Raw genomic sequence first — 10,544 nt, 5'->3', positions numbered from 1 at the left:
CCAACTTTCGATGCCTGCTGCTTCTGTCTAGTGGTCTGTCCGTCTGCCAAGGTGACTTTCTCTTTGCTGCCACTGATAACCAGAGCTTGCTCTTTGCCTTTCTGTGGCGTAGCGACAACAGTTGCGGCCGATGTAGCGGTATCGCTGCTAGCCTTCTCTCGCTGGTTAGGCGGCACGTACTTGCCCGAGCCAGACGGTTGGCCAATTGAGCCGAGGATAGCATTAGGATCTCCTAAAGCCTTGTTCAACACTTCTCTTGCCTGGTTCAACTCGGCTCTCTACATGGCCACCTCGGTTGTGAGGTTAGCGCCATCCTTGCGAAGGCCTGTCATATCTGACGCAGTCTACTTGGTTTGGTTCGTGATGGCCTCCATGATCTCTTTTTGGCACTGATTCTGCTCACTAGCGATACCCGTGGCATGAGCCCTTACTGCACTTTCCGATTGTCGATTTGTTGCTTAGTATCTTCTGCATGTCGGGTAATGCGGTGGTCTAGTTCGCGTATGAGCTGGTCTATCTTTGCGGTTTCCTTTTCAAAATCAGCGGCTATCTTCTTGCGATGATTTTCAATGTTCTCCATGATGATCACGAACCTCACCTCTGAGGTCGCTCCTTCTGGAATAGGCTTCGCGATGAAAGCCTCTCTTCCTCCACTTTCCGCTACATTGGAGACAGCGATAGTGATAACAGGCTCGCTGGCTTGATTGGTAGTGACATTCTGACCCTCAGTAGCGGTTGGGTAATTCTCTCCCCGTTCGATGGACATGTCGGGTGAGTGGGCAGGATGAGAAAATCGTTGAGTCACTTGTTCTTCAGAAAGACCACGACAGTCCGCACGAGAGTGCGGTCTGTAACTGGAGGTCTTGTGTCTTTAGCAGTTAGCGTAAACCTTTTGGCAAGGGTTTTCGCTCGACTTCCCAATGGCTACATTCATGAAGAGACACTATTGCTGTCCCACTCGGCGTGCCAAAATGTTTGGCTCCAAAATCAGTCGGCGTGCAAACTGTCTCTTTTGAGCGTGTGCGCGGGCGTGCCAGCATCATGGGCTACAGTCGTCAGGGGAGTCCCTTGACCTGACTTCTTCTTCAAGCGTTGTGGACGAGGAGAGCACCAACCTTGCCACAAGGTTCTTCTCTAGCCTTCCGAGAAAGGACTTCTTGCCTTACGAATAAGGACTTTGGTTATGAACTCTCTGCGCGTTACCGAATCGATACTCAACGTTGAAGGCTGAGCAGAGCAATCACTGGGAAGTTTGGAGAAAGCACGGGTTTTGCTAAAGCGTGACTTTAGCTTCGCTCTGTTGCGAGGACGTTACCCTTGCTTAGCTGGTTGTATCGGTGGCAGTGGTACTGGCAGTCGGCTCGCGGGGAGACTAGGACTGGAAGTACGATCGCCGGGTTTATCTGGTGATGCTGACAGTCGGCTCACGGGGAGACTAGGACTGGCGTGCAATCACCGGGTTTCAATGAGGTTGAAGGTTTGCTCTGGGGAGGCTTTGTAATCGCTGGGATTGATTGATTCGAGACTGGTCCTCTTTTCGTCCTTGAAACCTAGTATTTATAATTAGGGTTCCGACTGTTCCTTGCTATAGAAGGATTATTGATTGAAGTTTCCTATTCAACCTCTGCTACATGACTCCAATAAGGTTTCGTTTTCCTTCTGGATTACGAAATGGGCGAAGCTGTAACCCAAACCCAAGTAGGCTTATTTTTAGGCCGCAGGTATCGGCCCGCTGTGCTAAATCCACTAAAGGATCTTGCGAAAATTACTTTTGGGCTCAAACAGTATTATGTAAATACCTTTGATTTGAATATTCTTTCATGATTTCTTCATTATTGTTGTGAAATGTATTTGGCACTTGGGGCCAGTGTCCAACGATGGTTTCCTTATAGCAGCATCTTGATTGTCCTTTTATAGTTTTACTGATAACAATAGCATTGCTTGTATTGAGCCAAATGTATCCCTTTTTTTTTTGTTCTTTTAAATTTGATCTGATAGCATGTTTGTATATATGTTTTCCTTATGAACATGTTTGTATGTTTTGATACTGCACAATCAATTGCTAACAGTGTTTTTGTTATTGTTTGTGTTTGATGTAGTTGGTAATTAGATTACCCATGAGTGAGAAAAAGGAAGATGGAAGAGACAAAGCTTGCATGGAAGTATACAAAAAAATTGGAAGGGGAGAGATACTTTAGATGTGTATTTTGTAATCAAGTATGCAATGTTACTATATCTAGACTTAAGCATCATTTAGCAGGTGTTGCGGGAAAGGCAGTAGCCTCAACACCTTGAGGCACTCGCCTCGCAAAGCACTAATAAGATGCCTTCACCTTCGCCCTCGCTTTCGCATTTGAAAACATTGCTCGAAATGAGTGTCTTATAAGAGTTTAATGTCAGACGAAATAGAAATTGATATTTTACTTTTTGGAAGACGAAGTAAAGAAGAACCTAAGCTACCAGAATAGGCTGATCCAGTGATTGAATAGGTTGTGGTTCCATGCTGAATCGCTGCATAAGACTGTTAGAATTAAGCAACATTGAAAAATAAAATGCAGTAACTACCTTGTATCATACAGATTAAACATTGTGACATATTGGATGTTGGAAGTTATGAATAATTTAAAATTATGAGAGTTTTTATGATTTGAATAAAGACTAAATTCAGTTTACTCCCTTAAATTTTAGGCCAAACATCAGTGTCCTTTTTTTTTTTTAATCAGACTCATCCCTGATCTCCCAAAATGCATTAACCTTGTCCAAAATTTGAATCCGGCGCCAATTGTGACGCCATGCGCTAAGTTGGAGCCAACATAGGGCCCCACTATTTAGCTTTTGACCCTTAGTTTGAGTGAAATGTCCAAACTACCTCTTGTTTCAGATTTTTCATTCTTCAAGTTCTTTTTCTTTTTCTTCTTCGCCTTCCGCGTTTTTTCTTTTTCTTCTTCACCTTCAGAGCTTATTCTTTTTTCACATTATCAGATTTTGGAACAAAGGCCTCTATCAGTGGAGGAGAACCTACAATAAAAAAAAAGGATGAGAAAGCATAAGAAACAAGTATAGTTAACTACTCATATCACATTTTAGATAGCAATTACAACAGATCCTGAACAAGATTGAATATAGATTTCAATGCCCCTAACTTTTATACATATGTAAAACGCAGATCAACTCCTTTATCTCCATGTCCCCAAAATCTTTCCCATTAGAAATATAACACTATTTGTCATAATGGGATGCCAGAAAAACATGAATTCTTCAATTCGAAGAAAACCAGAAGAATCAATCAATCAAATAAGCTTTAATTTCTTCATCAAGAATAACCTTTTCGGTACAACCAGACCCAGATTATCAAATTGTGCATGCAAATCGTAGTTATGCAATTGAAATAATAAAAGAACTAAAACCCAAGAACTGAAATCCAATAAAATTCATACCTTGAATGAAATAAGCGGAAGAAGGCCAGCTCCGAACAGTGGTCATTGACATGGACTTCTCCTCCATCAACTGATTCGGCAGCTTCTCCATGCCACTAGCTGGGCCAGGCAGTGCGATCTCGATCACGGCGGCAGGACCCAGTACGCGCTAGGGACAAGGGGAGTCAATCGGGTGTTGACTTGCGCACGATGATCTGATGGATGGCATCCTAGAGCTTGCACAGAAGGGGATTGACGGTGGGGGATGAGTCGATGGCCTCAGGATCGGTTTGGTCATAGTGGAAGGGGAGGTTGGATTGGGCGCAGAGGGTTATGAATTGGGAGAAAGAGTGTGATGAGAGAGGTAGTGGAGGCTGTTGGGTTAAAAATTGCACGAAGTGTAAAATATCACCCAATGTAATTTCACTCATATTTATTAACAGAACAGAGTTTTAATTATTTCGGGTTCGACCCATTCAAGACAGAATGTGTCCCTTAATTACAATCCCCTGTTACAAGGGAAACACCCTTTGATTCCATTTATAAAGAAACCAGTGTGTGATTGTTTATTTTTGCGGCTGCACCCGAATTTTGGAATGGGTTGCCTACGTAACCAGGAAGGGATCAAGCCACTCGTAGTTCAAGAGTTCCAATGAGTGAATGACCCATTGGAAGGCTTGGATTTTTAGAATAGGAATAGTGTTTGGGATGCGGTTGCATCTAGATTATTTGATTCCAGATTGCCTACATACCCTTGTAGGATCAAACCACATGTAGTTCCAGCGTTTGAGATTTAAATGGGTAGATGACCCATTTACTTTTGGATTTGTGTTTGAAATATTTGTGAAGGTTTAGAGCCCTTGAATTTGCTTTTGGGTAATTTGGGAATGATTTGATTTTTTTGGTGTTTGTGTGAATTTGACTTGTGGAGTCAGAGATTTGGATTGGCTGAATTTGACTGGTGGAGTCAGGGATTCAATTTGAATTTGTGGTTGCATCTAGTGGATCGTTAGATTGCCTACATACCCTGTGAAAGGATCAAACCACTTGTAGTTCATATAATTTGTGGCTTTGAGCTTTCTTGGTTTTGTACCAAAAGGGTTTTCATTTCGGGTTTCGAAGCATTTTTTCACGAAACCAATGTTCGGGTGTTTTTTACTTTGGCCACCCGCAATTGTCTGGTAAACTCCGAGTCGCACTTTTTAATTTTCGTCTGGAACCCAGAAGCGCCTATCAAGCGTTTTGGGCCCCCAAATTTGATATGGGCACCCAACAGCTAAACCTTTTGCTCTTTTGTTTCTCCGGCTTCTTTTATTCATTTCACTTGTTTCTTTCCTTTTCCATATTCACACGAACTGGAGGCGATGTCAAAATTGAAACAAGGCTGCTCGTACTAATCGATGAGGGATTTGGAGGTGCAATCTCACTTAGACCTGGAGTTGGAGATGAGCCTAAGCTTTTCCAAAGCAATTGGGAGATTTCATTGCTTGGAGCTTGTCATTGACTCTGCGCACAAAATAGGGTGAGTGCATTTTATCCCTTGGTTCGGTTTGTGAATAGGAAGAACTCAAAATTTTGAAACTTTCTTTTTGGTTTTCCCTATCAGTCACTCTGGGGGCTTCGAAATTGCTTCTTGGTGTTGAACTTTGGTTAATGCGAATTCGAAAGAGGCAGTGGACACCTGGCAATTTTCCCTGATCAAAGACGAGCCTTCACCGGCAACTTTCGATCAATCAAGTCCATTGGTTTTTGCTTGCAGGTACTAAAAGAGAAGGATACACAAGGTTGTAGCCGAGTTATATGCCTTCCTTGTGCCATTACAATTTAGCTTTAACATACATTTTGAATTGCTCCACTCCAAAAGCATGCTCCAGCTTTTTTGTCTCATTCACCTTGATTAAACTTGATTGAACTTTCATAATTGATTGGAATTGTACCGCTCAGCTTTTCTTCTTTAGCTTTTCGATGGCGGCACCTCTTCCAAATTCAAGCCTTATAATCTTTTGTCATGTTCATATATTTAATTAAACCTCCATTGTTTAATCACAGCTTTTGTTTTTTGTGTGAGGTGTGTCAATAAATAAACCATGGATTGATTCTCAGGGGGTGGTTATGATCATGGCTATTTGTTTATCACGTTGTCAATGCTTCTTCATTCTTTTTTGTGTAGTTATTGCTTCTGAGCCATTCAATTGCTTTGCTAGCATTTTATTAACAAAGGCTTCATGCAGATACCATTACTTGAAGAATTTTGGCCACATCAACACCATACTGATCTCGCGTATTCCATGGCTTCTTCATATATATATATGGTTGTTTTGCTTTGTACAAAGTTGACCACCGCCACAAGGAGCGAAGACAAGCTGTATCTTTCATATGCTTGCAAGTGAGATTGGGAGAGACCCACGTATCATATTTTGTGTCACCATATCCAGACTTCTTTTTTGTATTTAAATTCATCATGTCTAAAGCAAAGCTCCAGCACACCTTTGACAACTAAACAATGGTTTGGCTCATGCATAAAAGAAAGCCATATTAATTGAGGCTCCTCCTTATGGTTTGCAACACCACCGCTCCAGAGTAAAGGAAGAGAAAAAGCTTCAATTAGCTATTTATTTTTTGTCTTCCTTTTTACGTCCCTGGTAGCTTTGACAAAACTCATGCTCTTATAATTTAGTTTTGTCTTTTGGTTTTATTGTCTGGTTGTTGAAGTTATCTGTGTTTATACCGAAGTGGAACTCCTTTCATTTTCGAATTGCAAAGAAGCTATTGCAAAGAAACCTCAAGGCTCCAAAACCACCGCCATCACTGCTGGGCTTCAAGAGAATAAGGACGTCTTAACTACGACATGCTCATCGGAGGCACTGCTCCGGCATGGTCATCGGGTCGCTGCCCGGCATGAGTTCATCGGAGGCACTGCTCCGACATGTTTTTTTTATTTTTACTTTGGTATGGCATCGTTGAGAGGCCTGTGAACATCCAAAGAGGAGGTGGAGCCTGTGAATCATTCAAAGAGAAGGTGGAGAATGGAAGGGAGAGAATCTCAACCTTTGTGGTGTCTTGGATATCTCCTTTGAGCTTCGTCTTCCAAACTGTTTTCTTGCCTTCGCTGCTTTGTCCTTCTTCTTTTCCACGTTGCTATCCTCCTGCTGCCTCTTCACGTCACTACAACAAATCTGGGTATTAATGACCACTACATTGGTCACTGAAACTAACAAATCTGGTCACTAAATATGGTTAGTGACCAAATTTGGGTGGTCACTATAGGTCCCTCACTATTTCTATTTAGTGACCAACAAATGTAAGTTGGTCACTAATTCAAAATGTCTTTAGTGACCACGATTTTACGGTCACTAATTCAAAATGTCTTTAGTGACCACGGTCTTATGGTCACAAATAATAATAGCATTAGTGACCTACAGATTCATCACTAAAGGTGTTACCAATGGTCACTGAATTTTAAAATTTAGTCATTGAAAATCATTCATTGACATGCTTTTAGTAACCATATTGCTAGATCATTGGTACTTTAATTAGTAACTAAATTGGCAATTTTTCACAGTTGTTAAAACAAACCTGATCATTTAGTGTGTCAATACAAATCAAACTAGCCTTCAATACTCCAACACCATAAAATCAAATGTACTCAAAAACCAGTTATATATCAATATTAATACAATATAAGACATGTATCTCTATCCTGAAATACTAATTAAATGTGCAAATCCAAAATATACAAATGTCAATATCCATCCTTAATAGCAATTTCAAAATAAATCGAAATACATACAAGTCTTTATAGAAGTTCAATAAGCCTTCAATGGTAGTCTGCAAGATGTACTTTTTTGAAGCTTAGACCAATCTGCAATATAACAAAACATATACAACAAGTTATAATCTTCATCCTAATGTAGGTAAGACCTGCATCTAAGAAAGGCCTAGTATTCACTATATACACTAATTATATTTCCTTGATATAATATAATTGCAACAGCATAAATGAATCATGTATGCATACCATCAGTTTTGAGAGGATAACTGCGCCGTCAATTTAAGTAAAAGTATGTCGGTATAATTTTGTCTTGCCTTTAGTGCCTCCAACTCTTCATTTTGTGCAGCGGCTCTAGCCTTCACTGCCTCTACCTCTTCATTTTGCTGAGCGGCACCAGCTTTGACTATCTCTAACTCCTCATTGCTGGGCTGCAGTAGACTTTGCAGCCATCAACTCACTCTGCAAGTTGCATTGCTTGTCTTTCTGCTTGATCTACCTTAATTTGACTCCCTCACTTGAGCACGATTTGCTGCATATGTAAAATGAATCAGATCAAAAGTAATCAGACATTATCTGAACTTGCACACAAAAAACAGTGGGAAAAAAGTATCATAATAACTGTAGAAGACCATGGGTTAAGAGAACATCCAACTGAACAGAACCAGAATGAGAGAGAGAGAAAAAAAAAAGAGGAATCAGGGACATCCAACTAAATTTGGGATACACCCGCATAGAGATTCAAAAAAATAACTGATCTGAAAGAACTTAGGAGAGTATGACCATAGAAATTAATATGCACATAAAGATACAAAGCACGAGCCTCCTAGCATATGAATGCACATGCACTCACAGATCAATTGGCAAGCATGGGTAATGATCAGCGAGAGTTCAATGTAGTTTTTAAATTTCCAGTTTGGGTGATAGTTTCTACAACCTAAGCTCATCAACCAGTGTCAAAATGGGTGAAAAAGTGACATGCTGATTGATCTGCCTAAGACTCTAAAATTCTAAAAGAGAAATAGAGAAGGTTTCTTAATACAAATGTATAATTATGTAGATCACCATGTATGATACCTTGTTGTAGAGATGTTCATACAATTCTTCATACTTGGCTCTAAGTGCTCCTCCCTTTTTGAAAAACTCTTCCTACAGTTTATCAATTTTCCTCTGCAAGTTCAAAAATCAAGTCTCATGTATTAAACAAATTGAAATATTTAACTACTTCATCAAATAGTTTTTATAACTCAATAACAATCATTTCATTAGTGGCATTCCTATTGGTATCTAGTATTAAACAATTTGAAATAAGACCAAATATATTGAGTTGAATAAAAATAACAGTTATTTAACAATAAAAAAACAGATTTGTAAATACTAAAGTCTGAATTACCAAAATTTGAGCCAAGATACTGACTTAAAATAACATATAAACCACAAATCAACAATAACAGTGCTCCAAATAATGAAGCATTAAGAACATAAAAAATTTGACCAATCAAGATAGTGATAATCATGCCTAGATATGACCAAGGCTCCTCAGGATCACAAAGTCCTGCCCATCTAAAATCTGCATCTTATCCTACGCAAATACCAAAACCCCTAACTAATCAAACATGTAAACCGCAAATAGGGGAATGGAAAGCTAATGGTGATAAGCCAACAATAGTGAAATATCAGTCTTTTTTTTATATATGTAATTAGGTTACTAACATTGAAAGCACTCACTAGCACTGCCTGGTCGTTGAGAACTCCTCCAGAGGCAAGATTGGATATTCTGACAGGTGAACTACCGAGGAGAGAGGTGGCAGAAGTTGGTCCATTGTAAAAATAAATACAATAAAAATTGAGAGAGAGAGAGGATGATGAGCCTATTAAATATTAAAGGAGAAAAAAAGTTCTCTTTACTTTTTTGCAAACCATGACACAGCATGGGGAATGACCTCTCGAATGGTTGACCTATAAAGAACAATGTCAAGAACATAAGAAAAAAAAGAGAGGAATACCTCAGTTACTCAGTATAATGGTCCAAACATCAAACGAACACAGAATTTGGGAATTTAAAGAACACATGTATCATCTGGAACAATCATACTAGTATGACTTGGAATCATCCTCCTAATAAGTTCAGAAACCTGTCCAAGTATAAAAGATAAATTATGAGCTCACCCAATAAGAATAGATAAGAAACCAGAGAGTCAAATAACAAAAGTAAAGAAGACAATTTACCGCTTTTCCATCTATAACTCTGGGGACTTCGGGTGGACTGAAGAAGTTGAAGAAACTTCCCCAATTGTTAGTGCCCTTGTAAAGCCTCTTCTCATTGAGCTTTGGTGTCAAACGTGTTCTACTATACCATTCTATATCAGTCCTACAAAGCACAAGTTTCAACCAAGTTATTGTTACGTAGATACAAAGAACCATGCAGTTGCCTTTCAGCTCATAACATAATTATAACTTAGCAAACCAGATTACTTAACATATGTAGACAAGGGAGAGATGAAACTTACCCTATTGCTTTTCTTAAAATGGGTAAATCCTCGTCAATCATGTCATAAGTCTTTGTTAAGACTGGATTTAGAAAAAAAGGATTGCTGTCAAAGAAGAACTCATGCTTGAAACCAAACCCCCCTTTGGATATCGTTTAAGAGTAAAGCAAATAATTCAGAATACAAGTTAATCGCAAAATCAACTCCTAAACTTCCTAAAATCCACAATATATAGAAGTGATAATATAAAAGAACACAACCATAGAAAGTCAAGTTACATGGGAAAAAAAAAATCGAACTACTGGCAACTTCTTACCAGACCCAGAAATATGAAAAGCCAATCGTTTATTTGTCAATCCTTCTTCGTCGTCTCCAGCTAATCCTTGAAATAGATATATGAAAAGCAACCTGATCAATAAAAATTAGAAATAAGGAAAATCAAACCAAATCAAAACCCAAACATTCATAACCCTAAAATTAACTCAAGTACCAAATTGCTTCATGAAACCTCTCGATTCAAACCCCAAAGTCAATTTGATTGCCAAAAAAACAAAACCCATAGTCAATAGCTCAACCATGGAGTGGAATCAGTTTTCAACAAGCCTCGTGAAAGAGATACTTACAATAGGAGCAGTGGAGAAGGCAACAGGAGCAGAGGAGAAGATCTGAGTCGGAGTCAATGTCGATGGGTATGAGTCGGAGATGATTTGAGTTGGAATCGGAGTCAGAGTCGAAGTGAGAGAAGAACAAGATGGGTATCACAATATCCATCTTTCATTCAGGAATTGGAAGCGCGCTTGTAACTTTTTGGAGACAGCGAAATTTTTCGACTCTGAAAACTTCCCGCTTGAAAATTCACCAAGGAAAATG

The 10,544-nt window shown here is 39.4% G+C and overlaps 1 protein-coding gene across 26 annotated transcripts; it reads right to left on the bottom strand.

Moving 5' to 3' along the window:
* Positions 1 to 7,014: 7,014 nt before the first annotated feature.
* Positions 7,015 to 10,544, bottom strand: LOC112201931 (nucleosome assembly protein 1;1). Of its 26 annotated transcripts, none has more exons than XM_024342853.2 (10): positions 10,165 to 10,299; positions 9,991 to 10,056; positions 9,696 to 9,816; positions 9,415 to 9,556; positions 9,281 to 9,320; positions 9,094 to 9,144; positions 8,899 to 9,007; positions 8,263 to 8,355; positions 7,435 to 7,717; positions 7,018 to 7,278 (listed from the first exon to the last, which is right to left on the bottom strand). In XM_024342853.2, the coding sequence occupies exons 1-7, from the start codon at positions 10,250 to 10,252 to the stop codon at positions 8,913 to 8,915; spliced, it is 603 nt and encodes a 200-aa protein (XP_024198621.1). In that variant the 5' UTR covers positions 10,253 to 10,299; the 3' UTR covers positions 7,018 to 7,278; positions 7,435 to 7,717; positions 8,263 to 8,355; positions 8,899 to 8,912. The 26 variants fall into 26 exon arrangements, 9 of the variants coding, with proteins under 9 accessions (XP_040375480.1, XP_024198618.1, XP_024198617.1 ...); XM_024342852.2 differs by having other exon boundaries at positions 8,914 to 9,007; positions 10,165 to 10,298; XM_024342857.2 differs by having other exon boundaries at positions 8,899 to 8,974; positions 10,165 to 10,298.

The sequence above is a fragment of the Rosa chinensis genome, chromosome 5 (assembly GCF_002994745.2).
Source record: "Rosa chinensis cultivar Old Blush chromosome 5, RchiOBHm-V2, whole genome shotgun sequence".
In the NCBI taxonomy this organism is placed as follows: Eukaryota; Viridiplantae; Streptophyta; class Magnoliopsida; order Rosales; family Rosaceae; genus Rosa; species Rosa chinensis.
This window is presented reverse-complemented; position numbering and strand designations above follow the sequence as displayed.